The sequence below is a fragment of the Ovis aries genome, chromosome 3, assembly GCF_016772045.2.
Source record: "Ovis aries strain OAR_USU_Benz2616 breed Rambouillet chromosome 3, ARS-UI_Ramb_v3.0, whole genome shotgun sequence".
In the NCBI taxonomy this organism is placed as follows: domain Eukaryota; kingdom Metazoa; phylum Chordata; class Mammalia; order Artiodactyla; family Bovidae; genus Ovis; species Ovis aries.
In genome coordinates, this window is record NC_056056.1 from 95,761,275 (window position 1) to 95,781,760 (window position 20,486).

The following is a 20,486-nucleotide window of genomic DNA, read 5'->3' on the forward strand; positions in this document are numbered from 1 at the left end:
TATTAGCCTTTGCCCTGCTTCAATCTGTACTCCAAGGCCAAACTTGCCTGTTACTCCAGGTGTTTCTTGACTTCATACTTCTGCATTCCAGTCCCCTATGATGGAAAGACATCTTTTGGGAATGTTAGTTCTAGAAGGTCTTGTAGGTCTTCATAGAACCGTTCAACTTCAGTTTCTTCAGTGTTACTGGTTGGGGCATAGACTTGGATTACTGTGAATGGTTTGCCTTGGAAACAAACAGATCATTCTGTCATTTTTGAGACTGCATCCAAGTACTGCATTTCAGACTCTTTTGTTGATTGTGATGGCTACTCCATTTCTTCTAAGGGATTCCTGCCCGCAGTAGTAGATATAATGGTCATCTGAGTTAAATCCACCCATTCCAGTCCGTTTTAGTTCACTGATTCCTAGAATGTCGACGTTCACTCTTGCCATCTCCTGTTTGACCACTTCCAATTTGCCTTGATTCATGGACCTGACATTCCAGGTTCCTATGCAGTATTACTCTTTACAGCATCGGACCTCGCTTCTATCACCAGTCACATCCACAGCTGGGTGCTGTTTTTGCTTTGGCTGCATCCCTTTATCAGAAAACGAAGATCATGGCATCCGGTCCCATCACTTCATGGCAGATAGATGGGGAAACAGTGGAGACAGTGGCTGACTTTATTTTTCTGGGCTCCAAAATCACTGCAGATGGTGATTGCAACCATGAAATTAAAAGATGCTTACTCCTTGGAAGGAAAGTTATGACCAACCTAGACAGCATATTAAAAAGCAGAGACATTACTTTGCCAACAAAGGTCCATCTAGTCAAGGCTACGGTTTTTCCAGTGGTCATATATGGATGTGAGAGTTGGACTATAAAGAAAGCTGAGTGCCGAAGAATTGATGCTTTTGAACTGTGGTGTTGGAGAAGACTCTTGAGAGTCCCTTGGACTGCAAGGAGATAACCAGGCCATCCTAAAGGAGTTCAGTCCTGGGTGTTCATTGGTAAGACTGATGTTGAAGCTGAAACTCCAATACTTTGGCCACCTGAAAGATTGAGGGCAGGAGAAGGAGAAGGGGATGACAGAGGATGAGATGGTTGGATGGAATCACCGACTTAATGGACATGGGTTTGGCTGGACTCTGGAAGTTGGTGATGGACAGGGAGGCCGGGCATGCTGCGGTTCATGGGGTCGCAAAGAGTCGGACACGACTGAGTGACTGAACTGAACTAAGTACCAATTAATTGAGCAACTTTTTAATGTTTATTGGATATTTTTTAGTATTCTTTAGTGAACTGCTTGTTCAAACCTCTTGCCATTTTTCCCCCCTATTGAGATCTTTAGGTTTTTGTAATGGCTTTATAAGAGCTCATTGTCTTGTTAAATATCTTAACTCTTTGTCATATACTGTCGATTCTTTCCCCAGTTTTGTCATTTTTTTCTTTCCTTTTCTATATGGTATATTTTGCAATATAATATTTTTAAGTTTTTATGTGGTCAGATCTACATTTTCTTCGTAGTTACTGCCTTTGATGTGAAAGTTTAAAAAAACCTGTTACAAGCCCAGGATGATAAAAACATGCACTTGTTTTTCTCTTTTGCTTTTAAGGTTTTACCCTTTATGTGACTTTAAAAGTTACAGGAGTCTAATTTCCCCCCAGTTGTTACCTGCATTTCCAGTAATGGTCTTGTTGAGTTTATTCCTGAGTGGTTATCTATTTCGTGGTTATTGTGACTGGGAAGTATTTTTCCATCGTCCTTTTCAAACTGGTTATTGCTGTTTTAAAGAAAAGCAGTTGATTGTTGTATATGTCTTGTGTGACTTAATTCTCTCTCTCTTTTTCTGCTTTATTTACTTGAGGTTTAGAAAATAATAGTTTTCTCTAAATCCTAATCACTTGTAAGGGCTTTCCAATATCCAAACCTCATTTCTGGTTTCTTCTGTTAGCTAGAAGTTCCAGAATAATATTAAATAACAGCAGTGATGGTAGTCACCCTTATCTTTTCTGTCTTGAGTGAAACTACCTCTAATGCATCATCATTAAGTTCTGTGCTTGTCATTCATTTTAGTAGACTCTGTGGAGGAGGTACCCTTCTATCACTAAGATAGTAACTGTTTCTATCAGTATCAGATGTTAAGTTTTCATCAGAAGCCTTTTTTAGCATCTAGTGAGATAACCATGGGATTTTTCTTTCTTTTGCTTTTTTCTCTTAGTGTTAGTCATAGATTTGATAATGATGTCATCCTCACATTCCTAGAATGAACCCTTTTGATCATGGTGTACTGTTGCATTAATTTGCTAATACATTGTTTGGACTTTTGCATGTGTATTTATAAATTTAATTGGTATTACTATTTGGGTATACAGTTTTTGACAGGTTTTACCATTAAGGTTATGAAAATGAATTGAGGAGCTTTGTACTGTATTTAGCATAGAAATTGTCTATTCCTTGAAGGTATGATAGAAACTAGTTTCAAAATTACATGGACTTAGTGTTGTTTGGGGGAAATATTGGACAACTCTTTCTCCCTCAATTATTATTCAGTGTTTTTAGTCACTTTTGACAATTTTTTTCCAAAGAATTGCCTTTTTTTAAGATTTTCAAATTTAATAATGTAAAATTAGTACATGTCTTTTATGCTTTAAATTCTTTTGTATGAGAGTTGTTTTATTGTTTGTCCGATGTTGCTTATCTGTGTGACTATTTTGAAAGGAGAAGACTTGGTAGGTGATTATTCTTTTTTAAAAGGTGCAATTAATAGATTGTAATTTTTAATTCTGTTGGGGCTTGCATTCTAGTTCATTACTCTTTGCTTTTAAATTTATTTCTCAGAAGTTTTGTATTTTTAAAACTCTTTAATAAAGTTAATGATTAATTTGTGTATTTTTCCCTTTTTTTTTTTTGCCTTAATAATACTGTTGGCCCAAAAGGTTCGTTAGGTTTTTTTCACCCATTTTTGGCCAACCCGATAAAAGCATAGAATAAGTTCTGGCCCTGTCTTCTAGATTTTGATATATGAGACTGTAACTGAAATTTCTAAAAAATATGTAATTGTAGCTTTAACTTATTTTTTGCCTAAGAATTATTTTTAGTGCTTTACATATTCTGAGTAGATTTTGCATGTTAATTATCTTGTTGATTCCAGTTTTACTTTGTTATGATCAGTGTGGCTTATACAGTTTCTCATGGGAAACTTTCTGAGGTTTTCTTCATGGCCTGTGTGTGGTCAGTTTTCATAAGTTTGCCGTGGACTTTTAAGAACAGTATGTATTTCCTGTAAAGTCTATGTAGTTTGGTGTGACATATTTTATCCATTCTAAGATGCCATTGATTATGAGACATCAATTTAGTGACGCTCCTAAGGCATAATTAAAATGTCTGTTATATTTAGTAAGCATTGTACTATGTATCCCAGTTTCCGATAAGTGAAAAAAATGATTTAGAGTCTAATCCTCTGAGTTCTCTACTGGTTTTTTTTTTAAATTAAATTCTAAGAGAAGTGAACTAAAGTTTTGTGCTTTTATTATGTTTTACCCATTTCTCCTTGTATTTTAAAAATATTTGCTTACTTATTTTTTATTTTGAAAATAAAATAAATGGGTCTTTGCTGCTGCACACTGGCCTCCTCTAGCCGCGGCGAGCAGCAGGGGGCCCCGCTCCTGCTCCAGTGCGTGGTCTTCCTCTTGTGGGGGCTTCGCTCGTGTAAAGCACAGGCTCTCGCACTTGGGCCTCAGTAGCTTCAGTGCGGGGCTCAGTAGCTGTGGCTCCGCAGCTCCAGAGCGCAGGCTTAGTTGCTCCGAGGCATGTGGGCTCATCCTGGACCAGGGATTGAATCCACGTTTCCTCCGTTGACAGGCAGATTCTTCCCCACTGGATCACCAGGGAAGTCCCTAGTGCTTTTTTTCTTAACACATCTTTGCCACATCTGCTTGCTTTTTATTTGCACCTACTTGATGGATTTTTCTGCCCCTTTGTTTTCAGCTAGTCTATGTCGTCTTGTTTTGGTGTTTCTCTTAGGAACAGGATTTTTAGCTGTTACACGTTTTGAGGGTCTGCTTCCCATTCCTGGGAATTGTTCTCTTTGATCATGATTATATTTAACTTCTTCCTGCCACCTTATTTTTGTGCTTTCATCTCCTTTCTTTCGCCTTTTTTCTGTATTTAAGTATTTCTTTCATCTTTCTCCCCTTCATTCCTGTGGAAATTTTTACTATTTTTACTCTGCTAATGGAAACATTTAAACTAAAAATATACATGTTAAATATATATATATATATATGTTTAAGATTCACAGATACAGAAAAACAAACTTGTGGTTACCAAAGAGGAGAGGGAAGAGGGAGGAACAAATCAGGAATGTAGGATTAACAGATACAAATTACTACATATTAAATAGACAAAGCAACAAGAATATACTATACAACACAAGGAACTATAGCCATTTATGTTGTAATAAGCTATAGTGGAGTATGATCTGCAAAAATACAGAACCACTGTGTTGTACACCTGAAACTAATATAATATTGTACCTCAACTATACTTCAATAAAAATGTATATATTCATGTTTAAACCTATTGATATTAATGGTGTCTCCATGAAATAAAAAAATAAAATTTATTACTTTTTTATTACTTTATTCTCCAGGCTCTACCACCCAAGCATAGAAATCTGTAATTTTATAGTTCTGGAATATTTGTACATAGTGAAATTTCTCTCTCTCTGTCTCTCTCTCTTTTTTTTTTCTGGCCAGGCTGTACGGCTTGTAAGATCTTAGTTTCCTAATCAGGGATTGAAGTTGGACCCCAGCAGTAAAATCACCGAGTCCTAACCACTGGACCGCCAGGGAATTCCTGGAAATTTCTCTTTTAACTATAGAAATTGGCAGTAAACTTCTTAACCACATTAATAATAATTTATACTTAACTCTCTTCTGCTCTTCATTCACTGAACACTGTTTTCTTACTGCCACTTCTCATTTCTTGATTCTTTGATTCATTTTTCAATTGGTTGAAGTTTATTCTAGAGAATTTTTTTTTTAAGAATGTAGGTCATATTAATACAGTCTCTGAGTGATTGCTTATTTTAAAATGTCTTTAATTTCTGTTGTGTTGTTGTACAGTTGCTTAGTCGTGTCTGATTCTTTGTGACCCCACAGACTGCAGCACACCAGGCCTCCCTGCCCTTCACCATACCCTGGAGCCTGCTCAGACTCATGTCCATTGAGTTGGTGATGCCGTCCAACCACCTCATCCTCTGTCATCTCCTTCTCCTGCTTTCTGTCTTTCGCAGCATTAGGGTCTTTTTCCATGAGTTGGCTCTTTGCATCAGGTGGCCAAAGTATTGGAGCTTCAGCTTCAGCATCAGTCCTTCCAATGAATATTCAGGACTGATTTCCTTTAGGATGGACTGGTTGGATCTCCTTGCAGTCCAAGGGACTCTCAAGAGTCTTCTCCAACACCACAGTTCAAAAACATCAATTCTTTGGTGCTCAGCCTTCTTTATGGTCCACCTCTCACATCCACACATGAATACCAGAATAGCTTTGACTATAGGGACCTTTGTTGGCAGAATAATGTCTCTGCCTTTTAATAAACTATCTAGGTTTCTGCTGTAGGGAAGTGTTATGTGGTTCTGATCCTTTTTTAAATGTAAGAAATTAATATTTCCCCCCTCCTTAGGTTTTTGTTTTGTTTTTATGAATTATTGGCATCTTGCTAGGATAGGTCTGGGTGTGTGTGTGTATGTGAGAGAGAGAGAATATGAAAGCCACATATGTAAATCCGTATTAAATCCTTTCTGGTACTCAGCAAATTTCTCTGGTGGAAGGTCTCACGTCTTCAGAGATATTCTTTAATTTTTTTCTTTGGTTTTGGCTTCTCTTTCACCTGAACTAAAACCATATTAAAAGTACCATTGTTTGAGTCTATTTGTGTTCTAAAATACCTAGAGATATGTCGTGTTTCTATTAGACAGTGATTCTCAGTGACAATGAAATTTGATGAGAGGGAGACACAGACCTTCCAAGTAGTGGTCTTCCTCTGCTCATCTCTTCTTTTGGGGAGGGGAGTGGCATTTCACCTCTCTGTATAGGGCTCATCACTGGAGAAAGAAGATTGTTTACTTTGGGTAGGTAGTTTTATCTGAAATATGGGTACTGCAAAGTTGCACATTATTTTAGCTCTTGTTTGAAGTTAGTTGATACAAAATTGTATTAACTGCTGTGGGGTGGGAGAAGGTGACATTACATCTTGATGTATTTTTCCAGAAGAAAAAAAGATACCCTACCACTATGCAACAGTGTATATTGGATCTCCTAAACTGTTTCTGTTTATTTCTAACTTTCTGCTTTTTTCTCTTAGGAAAAATTTCTTGAGTTGATACTCTATGTGCTGTGTGCTGTGCTTAGTCGCTCAGTCCTGCCCGACTCTTAGCGACCCCATGGACTGTAGCCTGCTGGGCTCCTCTGTCCATGAATTCTCCAGGCAAGAATACTGGAGTGGGTTGCCATGCTCTCCTCCAGGGGATCTTCCCAACCCAGGAATCGAACCCAGGTCTCCCACTTTGGAGGCAGATTCTTTACTAGTCTGAGCCATGAGGAAAGCAATATTCTGTTTGATACTCACTAATCAGGTTTCATGCAGTTTACAGTCTGCTGGTTACTATCTTCATTGGGAGTTTTGTTTTGGCAATTGCATTTTTTTCTTCTAAAAATGTTCTTTTCATATTGTTCCATTTGGAGCATGGCTTCATTTCTTTTGTTGAGGGGCATGCCATGCAGTCTGTGGGATCTTAGTTCCCCAACCAGGGATCAGACCCTTGCCCCTGCAGTGGAAGTGCGGGGTCTTAACCTCCAGGGAGGTCTCTGGCTCCTTTTTTTGATAACCTGTTCTTATCAGTGTGGCAGTCTCTTGAATCTCATGGAGCTTTTTCCATTTTCTCCTCTTTCTGGCAATAGCTCTGTCTCCTGAGAGGCTGCTTGTCCCAAGCACATTGATGAGTTCACTCCTTTTGAATTGCTGAGTATTTTTATTTCCACTGATTGTCCCCTTTTTTGTTTTTATGTCTAAAGGGATATGTGCTTCATGTTCTGTAGTTGAGATAGGTTCTTTAGAAATCATGTAGCCCTCTGTACAGTTTTTTATTCTACAACAGGCTCCCTTTGGTAGCCCAAAGCCTGCTGGTAGAAGCCCCCACCCAGTCAGCCTGGTGCCTCTGCCAGCGCAGTGCCCCACTCCAGTCAGCTGGCTTCCCTGCCATCTCAGGACTGTGCCATGCACCATGGGCTCCCTACAGTCTCCAGTGACCCTGCCAGAGACCCCAGTAGATCCAAATTTGTCCTCCTGCTTCAACCTCCAGCTCTCAGCCAGGGGCCGTTTGTGAGGCTGGTGTGTGTTTGTAGGTTGGGACTGGAAAGAGGGAGGTTGTTTTGTGACCTGCTGTGCTCTACCTGCATTGCTCCTGATGAAACCTTCCAAAGGGTAAGACCCTTCTTTGGAATCCAGGGTTGATATTCTGTGAAACCGGACCACTTATGGTTGTCTAACCTTCCCTTCCCCACCCCCTCCACCCCCACCAAGGTTTTTGTCTCTACGTGAAATTCTTTCTTCTTAATCTCCGTTTCCGTCTATGGAGATTCCATGTACCATTTACTTACTTCCCTGCTTAATGCCGCTTTTTTCCAGAAACTCCCCAGATTCTCTCACCACATGTGAGCGCCCCTTTGTTGCATGTTCTGCTTTCTAGTCTAGTTTTCCATATTTTTGTCACCGCCTTTCTGTTTGCATTATGAGCTCCTTAAATTTAGGAACCATGTCTTGCTCGCTTTTATATGGAGAAGCATTAGAATGAAGAAGTTAGTGGAAGCCAGGTTTGAGTCCCCGTTCAGCACTGAACCATGAAGCCTTAGACAAGCTCTGTCACCCTTCTGAGTGGGTGTTCTCCTCGAGGAAATGGGCGTAACAGTGGTACCTACCTCATGGTGCTGTTTTGAAGATTAAATGAGACAGCATAGCACAGTGAACGTTGAGATAAATCTTGATTTTGTTTTCTGTACCCCTTACAGCACCTAGCTCATGTAGCACCTCATCCACACAGGCCTTCAGTTAATGGTGACTAAATGAACACAGGTGAGAGTGCTTTGCGCAAAACTCACTTTTGCACTGAGTCAGTGGCAGAGCCCAGGGAAGAATCTAGGCTTCCTGAGTATCTTTCACACATTCCCCCTGCACATGCTGAGTAAGTGGGTCTTCACGTGCCTCTCGTAAAGTGTCTAGAATCCAGGAGGAGGGGTTTGTGTGTTTTTGTTTGTTCCTGTGTTTGTTTTTAACAATGTGTAGCTCTGCCATAAGAGAGACAGCACTCTTTATTTTGTGGGTTGATTTTATAGTCAGTTACTTTCTTGTCTAGGTTAGTTTTAGAACGAAAGAACCGCAAATGGAAGCCCCAGAGAGAAGCAACATAGTGTTGTGGTAGGAGTAATATGGTTGCAAGTAGAGTTTTAGATGATTGTGATTGTTACCTCCTCTGGCCCCCCTCTGCAAACACATCTATCCATGAATGTGCTAATTCTATGGGTGGTTCTGCCACTGCTCTTATTTGGTATGTTGAAGGTGGCGTGTCATCTCACTCTATCAGATTCTCACCTAAGAAAGTAGGAGAGTCTCTTCCTTGATTGTGTAGCTTCGACTACACAACTGGTGTGGGATGCAGTATCTTTTTAGTGGGAGGAAGCCTCTGTAATTGCTTCTCCCAGTGATTACAAGGTACAAGGTAGAAGGGTGGTAAACGCTGAGAAGAAAATGTGCCTCCTAGGAAATTCTCCTCTTTTGTAATTTGCCTCTAGGCCGGCGCTGCCACCAGTCTTGGAAACTTGCTGGATATGATGTACCAGGAGCCAGTACGATGGTCCTACACCTTCCAGACATTTTCTTTCCTGAGCCGCCTGAAAGTACAGCTGGAGCCCTTCCCTGAGAAACTCCTGGAGGTTGGGAAGGCAGTACAGATCTTTGAGAGGTCTGTGTACAGCGACAGGTAAGATCCCGAGCCTCTGCCGGCCACAGGCTCTGTGCTCAGCACTACAGGTTTTCTTTTCTTGCGCAGACCCTGTACTGCTGTTGTCATTGAATGTTATCCTTGAAAAAATTGTCTTCTTTTTAAAGACAACACTGTAGAGATTTGTTCAGACTTACAGTTTCAGTTACCACACATGTCAAGAAAGGAAACTGTGTTTTTCATAAACTAAATGCATTTAATTTCTCACATTGGCACTGGTTACCTTGTCTTCTTCTTTTCTGTCATAGAAGCAGGCTGGTGGCTACCTAGTATAACCGTTACATGCAGAAAGGCACGAAAGAGACACTTAAGTAGCAGCGTATGTTCTAGCAAACCAGATGAGTCAGTGACTGGCTATCACCTTGAAGAAAAAAGCAGATGGAATTAAAATCTGTGTTCTAAAATGATAGGAGAAATACATTTATCCTTGTTTTATTCTTCAAGAAAGGATTTCTGAGCAGAAGCACATCTGAAAAATTGACTTCTGTCTTGGATTTAACCATTTTTGACTCTGTCGTGTGAGAGGATTTATTATTGGCCAGAGTCTATAAGAGAGATCCAGTCTCTCATAGGTCCAGGGAAGGGCATTGTCCTGTCTACCCGACGGAGTGAGGTGGGGAGTCACTTTTCACGAAGGCTAGCGGCTAGCTTGGGAATTCAGCCCCTCGATTCTAGAGGAGCTAGTCCGTCTATACTCCAGAATTCCTGGTTCTGCCATAAGACCAGGCTGAGACTTGTGTTTCAGCCATTTGAAGAAGTGAGGGTGCCTCGATCTGGACATTACTGAGGGTTTTTTATCTGAAGGCTATGAATGACCTGTGTCAGTGTGAGATGGTGGCTCAAAGCATGTTGAGCTCTGAAGCCCCTTTGAATTATCAGAATGGAAAGTTTCACTTCTGTTGTCCATTCACATCATTTTGTTTATATGTTTTTGGCTGTGCTGGGTCTTCGCTCTGCCCAGGCTCTCTCTGCTTGCGGAGAGTGGGGGCTGCTCTTCGTTGTGGTGCTCAGAGGAGCAGTGGCTTTTTTTGTTGGGGAGCATGGGCTTTAGGGCCTGCAGGCTTCAGTCGCTGCAGCTCCCCAGCTCCAGAGCACAGGCTCAGTAATTGTGGCTCATGGGCTGAGTTGCTGTGGGGCGTGTGGGATCTTCCTGGATCAGGGATTGAACCCATGTCTCCTTCAGGCAGATTCTTTACCACTGAGCCACCAGAGAAGCCCTGTCCATTCACTTCTCAAGACGCTAGATTGATTACCTGTTTACTTCCAGATTACAAAAACTAGCTCTACTTCTTAGTCTTCCCATAAAGCCTCCTGGAGGGGGAAAAATAAGGGCATATTTGTAATGTATTCTGATTTTTTTTAAGCATTACTTAAAAATCATTCAAGGTATGTAATACAAATGCTATAGGCTAGGCACTCCTTCTCTATGGACCCCAAGAGAGAGCCTGTTTTTTATAAAAGCTAAATATGTGAATTGCAAATGGTTGAGCTATAGATTTTTGTTTTTTCAACTGTTGGATAAACTACTATTTATTTTCCTTTCCCCTCTCCTAAGCCTAGCCTCTAGAATTAGGAAGATGAATTACATATTGCTACCTGCCTGGAAACATACTTGCCATTGGTCTTTCGATATTCAGCCCTTTAGTGAGGTAGACATGTGAGAGACCCCTTAGAAATACTTTGTTTGGAAAGTACACGGACTTTAGAAGATCTGTTTAGAAGATCTCCAGACTTCTCTGGCGGTCCAGTGGTTGAGACTCTGTGCTTCTACTGTAGGTGGCGTGGGTCTGATCCTTGGTCAGGGGACTAAGATCCCTCATGCAGCGTGGCATGGCCAAAAAAAAGGTACACGATCTTGACATTTACATGTAAAGGGAGACAGCTGATGGTGCTGTAGGCAGCTACAGCATCCTAGATGTTTTCTTCAGAGGGGAAATTTTTGAGACAGAGAGGATAACTGATTACACACTCTAATCCTGATGGTAATTTAGAGCCTCTCCACTCCTTTAAACATGTATTCATTTGGCTCAGCAAATGAGCAGATTTGTTGAATGCCACCTGTGTTCAGGCACTGGGTCAGACCTGGGGGCTGCAGTAAGCAGAGCAGACCCAGTTCCTGCCCTCATGGTGACCCTAGTCTGACAGGGAACTCTGAGACTGCACACCTCCTCAGGTGTGTTATATGTATTCCAAAGGAGCAACATAGCCTGTTTGGGAGAGTAGATGACAAGGAGAGAGAATCTAAATCTTTCCTGTTTGAGTTGAAAGAAAACACTAGCATGAGGTTTTAGAGCAGGGACCCTGATGCCCTGGTGCTTCAGCTGGCTCTTTCCTGCAGCCCCTTCCTTCAGGCTGCAGGGGCTCTCCCCACCCTCCTCAGCACTTAGCACCGCCCGCCGTGGCCTCTACATCCTCTCGCCCCTTCACTGCCAGCTTTGGAGAAATAAAGAAGTGCTCATCCTCAGAAAAGGGCCAGGGCCTTTTATAAGACTAAGTAACAGATATTTACTTGCTCTTTGTAAGATCTTCATTTCCATGTTACTTATGAAAAAGCTGAAAACATTTTTCAGATACTGAATTAGAAATTCACCTCTTTTCTTTGTTGCCTTCAGCTAGGCTATAGGTAAGCCATTTCAGACTGAAAGAGTTGGCTTCTAGAGTTCCCAAATTAGTGCCTTCATAGCCTAACAATGAAGTAGTTACAGTGACAACTAAGGTGTCTTTAATAGTATCTGTCAGTCACTGTTGTAAGCGCCTTGTAAGTATTACAGTTCTCACAACTCTAAGAATTAGGTTCAACTGGTATCTATGTACAGAGGAAGAAGCAGCCTGAGAGTTTGATGACTTGCGCCTGGAGACACAGCTAGTGAATTTTGAAGCCAGGTCAGGCTCAGGTCAGGGGTGACTCTTCAACCCCTTCTCTTATGCAGCACTCGCAGACTTGGGGTGTATACCTCCCTGAGCCATTCATAGACAAGGCTTTCGAATTTCATTTTTCCAAAAGTAGCCAGTTGCTGAGTATTGCCTTAGAAACTGGAATTCATTGCTTGATGTAAACTGTGTTTTGTATCAAGATGCCTGAGGTTGGAAAGCAGAATTGCCCCTCCTGAAACAATGGTTTCTAGTAAGCTCCGACTTCCTATTTACCAGATGCTCCTTTAGTTATGGAAGTAAGCTAGGGACAAAATGAGATTGAATTTTAGATTTAGCCTTCTCATATCTGGATTAGAAGCTCAGAAGTAGAGGAGGCTTGCTTTGGAAGCGAGTTTGTTTTCTTGGTGATACTGCAGTTAGTAGGAAATGCATTTCCTGCTCCATAGGGGACATGACTTAAATACAGTTCCTGCTCTGCTTCTCGGCTAGACCGAAGGATGGCTCTGCAGCCTCAGAACCCTTGAGTCCTTAAAGTAAGTTGTGGGTGCTTTATACTAGGTTGTTTTGTTTGGGGGCTTACTTACAGTAATAATAAGGAAATCTTAAAAGTCTGAGTCTACTTGCACCATTTGCACATCTTTTGACTGGTTTCCAGGAGGGGAAATTGTTAGTGACCAGTGAGACTGTCTTTCAGTGCCCTTTTTCTTCCAGTGGATTAATCCACTCAGAGATTTTGGCCTCTAAAGTTTAAATGCTATTCTCAGTATTGAGTGAAAGTTGTAGGTAAAGAATTCAGACTTCTTAAAAATCAGTAAGGAACCAAAAATGTTAAGTGGTTTGGACAGACATGGAACAAGTTGTTATTAATGTTTTTTTGCTTTCTTTTGCCTTTCATTCCATTTCCCATTCTCTTCCCCTCACCCATCCCACCTACATTTCCAACCAGGTATATCTTTGCAAAGACTCTTTTTGAAAATGGGTCCCTCAGTGACATTGAATGGCATATCTATCAGGACTGGCATTATTTTCTCCTGCAGGAGTTTGCCAGCCGGCTCAGATTACATGGCTTCATCTACCTCCAGGCTGCTCCCCAGGTAAGACAGAATTTAAAGCCTTAAACATTAGGACCATATGAAACTTAAGAGGTGACATTCTCTGAGCCTCTGATTTTCCAGTTGGAGAAAGTTGGTTGTGGGTATTACCTGGAGCATGGAGAGCAGTGGGTGAGCACCCTCCCATTCTAGCACAAGGACCCAGTTCCCATAGGCTTCCTGCAGCAGGGGGCTGAAGGGTTCCTCTTGATGTAGCGACCGCCTAGAGAGGATTGGGCTTTATCACTGGGATCCACAGTTTTGACCCTCTGACCAGCGAACCTGTAGCCAGTTGCCTCAGCTTTTCCTTCCCTCTAACTGGGCCGTCAGAGTCCACTGTGGTCTTGGTGGTTTCCTGACTAGCATGTCAGGAGGATGAAGAGGCTTTCCTCACCTCATCCTGATGCTCTCCTAATTCATTGTCTGCTTTTCTGAACCTGAAGGATGCCACTGGTAAGGCACGATGGACTGTGGGAGTTGCCTCCCATGACCTCCGACCTGGACCATGGGGCCAGCCCAGCACACAGTAGGGTGGTGGTGTGGAGTCTCTGGAGACGGCAGGGGTCCTTGGCTCTGCCAACCGCGGGCAGGCCCTGGAAACCCTTCCCTGGAAGGGTCCTTGTCTGTCCAGTCCAGTGTCGCAGACACGTGATCTCAAAGGGCTCCTCTGGAGTGGGAGTCAAGCTGGGGGGTATTTTTGAGGGCTGTGTTGCTCTCACCTTTTTAGACAGATATCTGACATACAGTCAAATGCCACGTATAGCACATAGTCTCAGGAGGGAGCGTTCTCTTCAGGCTGGAGGCCAGGCTTTTAGGTTTATGACCAAGTCTTGTGGAAGGAAGGAGCCTGAGAGCAGGCTGGCCAGGGTCAGAAAATGGGTGGGAGAGCCCCCATGACACAGACCCCCGGGAGCCAGAGGGGAGAGGACCGGATGGGAGGGCCTGGCCTCAGCAGGGGCGGCAGCAGGCGAGGGCCCTGGGTGTGAAGGGGACCAGGCATCGGGGCTCTTTATGTCGGGAGCTTCTGAAGATTGTTAGGAAATAAAGAGAGTCCACGGAAGTAAATAGGGTCTCAGGTTTAAGTGAAACTCAACTGGAGATGCAGTGAAGCCAGAGGGCTGAGAACCTTCTGTGAAAAGAGCAAAGCTGAAGGTGGCAGCCTCGCATGTTTATCACTTCTTGAAGTAGTTGTCGTTTCCTGGGAGCAGGAATAGAAGAGACCAGTTATGAAGGTGACTGGACTGTAGGGGCAGGCATTGGTGCCAGTGTTTAGGGAAAAAGGAGAGCCGTGTCAAAAGGATGGTTTGAGGTAGCCGAATGTAGGGTTCATGGTGAGAGGAAAGTCCTGGCCCCCAGGAAGGCTCATGGCCTGAGCCAAGGATGAGGTAAGAGCATTGTGGACTTGAACTGAGTGAAGACTGTGGTTGGATTTGAAGAGGTGACAGGTTTCCAGTAGGCGTTCATGGGATGGAGAGTTGAAAGCAGCTGTAGGTTGAAGGGCTAAGCATTAAGAGAAGAATTGAAAGTACTGACATCTAACCTTTTCCTGGTTCCTGACCTAACCTACTGGGACACCGGGACCCAGCACGGAAGGAAGAAAGTCTTCCTCACGTCTTTGTGTACTTGGAATGACTTTGTGAGATGGGACAATGATGATAACAGTGGTGGTGATGATTGTAATTATTATGGTGTGGCTGATAACATCTTTTTGGAGAGACGAATTGAGGTATTTCAGCTGGGGTAGAATAAGGATTGAAGGATTAAGGATTACTGCAACTTGATGGTAGAAAAAAAGTACTTATTTTGGGATTGGATGGGGATTTTGGTGCTATTTTGATGGCACCAGAACCGAGAATGTTGATATCCTTCCCCTGAAGTCACTCCTGATTTCTGCTGTGAGACCCAGAGGAACTGTGAGAGAGCAGAACAGAAGTGAAACATCTCTATGTAGAAAGTGGTGTGAGCGCCCAGTCCCCAGTGCAGAGTCCCGGCAGATGTTGGCTTAGAGCTCATGTGATGAGCTTGAGTAGGGCATTTTGCTCCTTCCTACCTACTCTTCACTAACCTGTAAAAAGCAAGCTAGCCAACAGTAAAAAAAAAAAAAAAAAAGAAAGAAATCAGAAGAGAAATGGCTGGGCCTCAGTGCCCCAAAGAATCAGCAAGAGAGAGTGCAGCTGGCCAGTGTGCCTCCAAGAGCCAGGCCATGTCTGCAGCCTGGACAGCGAGTGCTGCAAAGACCTGGGACAAGTGGCACCTGGGTGTGGGGCCTGGGAAGTGCAGTGGTCAGAGCCACTAGCAATCCCTGTCCAATTGCTGCCTCTGACTTCAGGCAGTCCAAACAGCAGCTCTTCCAGGAGGGTGGGGTGGAGTGAAGCAGGCGGCTGCCGTTTCCAGCCGCACTGTCTTTCCTGTTCACATTCAGCGTGTCCTCCCCATGAGGACCAAGGTAAAGAGGAACCAGACTAAAGCACTGTTTGCGCAAGGTGGTTGTTTTTTTTTAAGAACTTGTAACCATATCAGTACAGCAAGAATTACACCAAATGTTCAAAATAGAAGTTTACCTAGGCTTCTGGGTGGGGGAAGAAAAGTTTGCTCTCTTAAGTAAATTAATAGTGCACAGGGAAATGTTAGCCTATTTTAACAGGAGAGACTTTAGCATCAGGTTTGCCTGCCAGCAATGAATGAATAATTATAGCTTTTATAAAAAGAATTGCTCTGCCCTAGTATATAATTGAAAACATAATGTCACATTCTGAAAAATACGCATTTTCATTAATTCTGATAATATTTTTCTCTCAGGAAAATTAGGTAGCTTTGCTATGTTTAGAAACCCTGAAGCTACCTTGCTGGCAGGAATGTGAATTGGTCAGCCTCTAAGGAGGCAGTCTGGCAGTGTATACTAGCAGGGTACATAGTTTTGCCCTATTAATCATGCTTCTTGGAATTTACTCCATAAATATGCTCCCACATAGGCAAAATGGCTCATGTGCAGGGCAGCATTGTTTACAATAGCAAATTATTATAAACAACCCACATAGTCATCAGTAGAGGCCAGTTAAATATATTATGCTCCATCGATGCACTGAAAAACTCTGAAGCCATGAAAAAGAACTGGAAGGTACTATACTGACATATAACAATCTTCAAAATATATTCTTAAGAAAAATAAGAACTAAGTGTGTAATAGGAGACCTTTTATATATATTTTTTAAGTGGAGGTAAGACTATATGTGTAAAATCTTTCTGAAAGTAGGCAACAGTCACTAACATCTGTCATCAGTGGGGTGGAGCACTGGGTTGTGGATAGTCAGGGCCGTAAAGCGTGTGATGGGGAGGCAAGGGAATGGCGAAGAGGTCTGGAAGCAGTCAGCAATGAGGAAACGATGTAGGGACAGAATGACAGAAGGAAAAAGAGAAGGTTCGGAGGGAAGGAAGGTAGAGAAAAAGGTGAAAGTAGGAGGTCCACAGAGATAGGCCGGGTCAGAAATGAAAACTTTCAATTGAGTATGTGCAATAAATATGTGTTGACCACCTGTCCTGCCAGGCCCTGTGCTCAGCCCTGAACCAGACAGATTCTGGCCTGCTTTCAGAGTGGTGCTGAGTAAGCTGGTGCCAGCGATGAAGGGGGAGCCCCTGCCTCTTCCAGGAAGCTCTTCTGACTGCCCCAGCCCAGTTGCTGTCTTCCTTATCTGACTTCTGTGCTTAAGATCCAAACCTCACAGTAGGGCACCTGATTTGCTGTTGTGCATATGTTGTTTACTTGTTATCCAATTAAATTATAGACTCCCTAGGACAAGGGCTTCATCTAACTCTAGAACAGTTCTTGATTCAAGGGAAAGAGATGAGAAGGGATAAGTGCTAAAAGTATTAGCATGTTAGACTGTTAACCTGTGTTAATCAATTTGAAAAGTTGGGCAGAAGATCATAAATGAAATTTGTTTATATGGTTTTCTTTCCCTAGAGAAAAGATGGTACAAGAGGGAAATAGTGAAGATTGCACCTTTGGGAATCTTATACAGTATATTTGGGGATAAAAGTTTACATTTGGGAATAAAACTCAACTATTTGAAAGAGAGAAGTCCTAAATCAGTGAGTTAATCTACGTGTTCTTCCCAGGACAGATGACACTGAATAATGAAGTGTTTGCCACGCACAGAGAGGAAGGAAGGCAATTCAGCAAAGCAGACATTCAGAACAAAAGTTTTGAGATGCGAAAGAGCTTGGTCTGTACTGCAGACAAGAGGTCACATGCAGCTTCAGGGGAGGAAGGAGCTAAGGATGTCAAGAGCGGAGAGTTAGGAGCAGTGGCCAGACTCTGGGAATGGCCCTGTGTGACCAGTAAAGGAGAAGGTGACATTCCCTGAGCCATTGTGCTTCAGATTTTCTGATCAGATGAAGACAGACTGGAATTATGCACGCTCTGGAAGGACTGAGGGACAAAGTGAGTCTCAAGCCTCACTTTTTTATTTTTTGAACTGTGACCTATGCAGAATTTGCATTCTGCCCCAGAGTGAATGTGTGATATGACATGACTTCAAATTACTTACCCTTTTGTAAATATTGTTACTCGTACTTCCTTGCACCTGGGACTAAAGGCGATAAGCACCCTGTGAGGTACTTTAAGCAAGGAGAGTCGTACCGTTAGAGTCAGCCCTCCGGGTCCAGACATGGAACCCCCTGATGTGGAGAGCCCACTGCCATTTCATACACATAAGGGGCTCTAGCAGCGTTGGAATTTTGTACCCACAGAGGGTCCTGGAACAAACCCCCCTGAAGCCCCCACTGCACATGCTGAGGGACAGCTGTATATTGCAGTAGTCTGGAAGGGTGGAGTGAGCAGGACAAGTAGGAGAAAAGACAGCATTTGCCTGGAACTGATGGGCTCCCTTCCGTGAGTCTTCACAGTGACCCATGGGGTTGATGAGAGGATGTAGAAGCCCACAAAGCTTACGCCCCTGGTGCCTGGCGAAGATGGGAATTTAATCCTGGACTTTCTGACGTTAAGGCCTGTGCTCTTTCCATACACTTCACTGCCTCCAGGAGGCAGAGTCAGAAGGCTCTTGCTCCATGGTCCAGGTGAGAAATGCTGGGGCCCTGACCAGGGCAGGGGTGAGAAAGGGGCAAGGAGAGAACCAGCTGGAGAGAGATGAAAGAGAACTCAGTGACTTCCTGGCTATGGCAGGGAGGAGGAAAAAAATAATAATCCCAGGTTCCTAGGGTAGATGATGTTTGCCATTAACCTGTGATTCACTAAGAAGACAAGGCAGCAGAAGGGATGTCATAGCACTAGCGCCCGGGATAGACGCAGCAGGGAGGCCTGAGAGCCCCCAGCTTCTGCGACAGCCGAGATAACCCAGCAGCTCAGCAGAGCCTGGGGACTGTCTTTCAGGTTTGTTTAAAGAGACTACACCGGAGGGGCAGGCAAGAGGAGAAAGAAGTTGAGTTGGCCTATCTGGAGCAGCTTCATGGTCAACACGAAGCCTGGCTTGTCCACAAGACAACCCCGTAAGTGGAGAAGAGGGCGCCAGTGGACAGAGGCCTGCCTTCCTGCAGCCAGTCATTAAAATACAGGCAGCTGAACACGCAGCCCCTTAAGCAGGTTCAGAATGTCCTGGAAGTGGTTGGAATTGTCAAGTATTATCCCCAGCAGAAATTTAATACTGGATATAATCTATATATTCCAAGAAACTTTTTTTATTAGATTGTTTCCCAGTTTTTTTTTATTTTTCGATATGCCCCTAGACTGAACTTGGTGATTGATGATGAAGTAGTTGGCTCAGGGTAAAGGGCTGAAAAATTGTCAGTGTGTACTAAGTTAACATTCCTGGTTTCAGCCTTTCCTCCCTTCAGGCTTGGTGTGCTGTCCATTTAAATTGTTTGGGGCCCCGACCTTCAGTATCAGTCTTCAGACTAAAGAGAAATTTCAGTCTCATCTTTCCAGCCAACTTTATTGAATTCCTTTTTTAAACTGTTTACATGAAATTTCCCTGAGAAGCCCTGTGACCTTAGATCTGTTCTGAATTATTAAGACTGGTGAGAATGTGAAGCTTACCGTCCTTTTTCTGCTCCCTAAATACTCGTGCTTCTTACAGGCTCCACTCTGAGGCTCTGCTGAACATTCCAGTGCTCGTATTGGATGTCAATGATGACTTTTCGGAAGAAGTAACCATACAAGAAGAGCTCATGAGGAGGGTGGGGAAGACCTTAACGCCTGCTTTTCTTTCTTTACACTTCTGTCACTTCAGAACTTCACTATGGGTTCTATGCCTTGCGCCTCAAATAGCATGTCACACTCCAAAGCCTGTGGGGCCTTGGATAAGTTATTAATATAATCTCTATTCTCTAAAGTATTTGGGGCTAATAATTGTTAAATACTTGCCTTGTAAGATGTGCTTTCCAGCTGACTTCCTCGTCTGAGGTATTCTAGAACTAGGGAAATGAGACTTCTGGATTCACTCCAGCTCTGCCACTTGATACCCTGGGCAGGTCACATTACCTGTCCATACCTGTGTTCTCTTCCTCACAAAAAAACTCGAAGGCTTGGCTACACATGCATTATGGATGGACTAGTGTATAGTCTCCTGAAAATGTGAAATTTAACTTTTCGTTTTTCTCTTTCCCACAGGTAAACACCTTTGTAAAGAATCTATAACCAGGACTGGGATGTTCTAGCTGGGATCTGGGCTCTCTGACTTTCTAAAGCCAGAGAATACCCAGCCACCCACCTTTCTGTCCCCTGCTCCCACCCCTAGAGTACTCTGACACGCAGAGGGTTAAGCTTCTGTTAGCTATAGACCTAGCCCTAGTCTTCTTTTGTATCTCAAGGACTTCTTAAATAAAATCTATGCTTCTGTGGATTTTGTTAATCCAGTTGTTCGTTTATTTCATCTTTTATCTACTGCTCTGAGCTCCCCTCTAGACTAGCCATTTTCACTTGAGAAGAGTCCTTGCTTGCTTTTAAATCCTTCACCTGTCAGACTTCCCTGTGTGTTCATTGGTTCCTTCTGACATGCCAGGGCAGGGACTACTTCAGAACCCTGACCAAGCTCTGCCTTAGGCATGAAGAAGGGGAATAAAATGACTCAGGAGTGGATGGATGTGAAGTGAGAGCCCTCAGAGCTAGGAAATGGAGCTCAAACTCCAGGAAGCGTCTCTGTGTCTCCCCATCCAGCACTCTTGGTGTGGGCGGTGGGGTGGGTACTTAGACCTTTGTCCCAAAGCTGAAGAACCTGGATGAAAGAAAAGGAGGGAAGGAGGAAGAGAATAAATCACAAGCTTAGGAGTTCAGCATATGACATTTAGGGCTTGGTCGTCCTGGCACTCTGGCCTCCTCCAAACACCTATCAAGTAAGTTTCAGGTTAACTTCATGGAGTGAATTTGTCCATGCTGGAAAGAAAGAAAATTTTTTGTGTGTGCTGCGGTTCAAGCTTCAAGGACAGTTTACTGTAAAGAGAGAAAAATACATGACTGTCTAG

General features: G+C 43.1%; 1 protein-coding gene across 8 annotated transcripts in view; it reads left to right on the forward strand.

Moving 5' to 3' along the window:
• Nucleotides 1–19,876, forward strand: part of DGUOK (deoxyguanosine kinase) — a 33,554-nt gene extending 13,678 nt beyond the window's left edge. For 3 of the 8 annotated variants that reach the window (XM_027967013.2, XM_012173656.4, XM_060412352.1), the window contains 4 exons: nt 8,837–9,024; nt 12,866–13,013; nt 18,400–18,515; nt 19,103–19,876. In XM_027967013.2, coding sequence (XP_027822814.1) covers nt 8,837–9,024; nt 12,866–13,013; nt 18,400–18,515; nt 19,103–19,337 — 687 coding nt within the window. In that variant the 3' untranslated portion in view covers nt 19,338–19,876. Of the gene's footprint in view, nt 1–8,056; nt 8,121–8,836; nt 9,025–12,865; nt 13,014–18,399; nt 18,516–19,102 lie in introns of all 8 variants that reach the window. The other 5 variants (XM_042248098.1, XM_004006083.5, XM_042248100.1 and 2 more) reach the window with 4 other exon arrangements.
• The last annotated feature ends 610 nt before the right edge of the window (nt 19,877–20,486 follow it).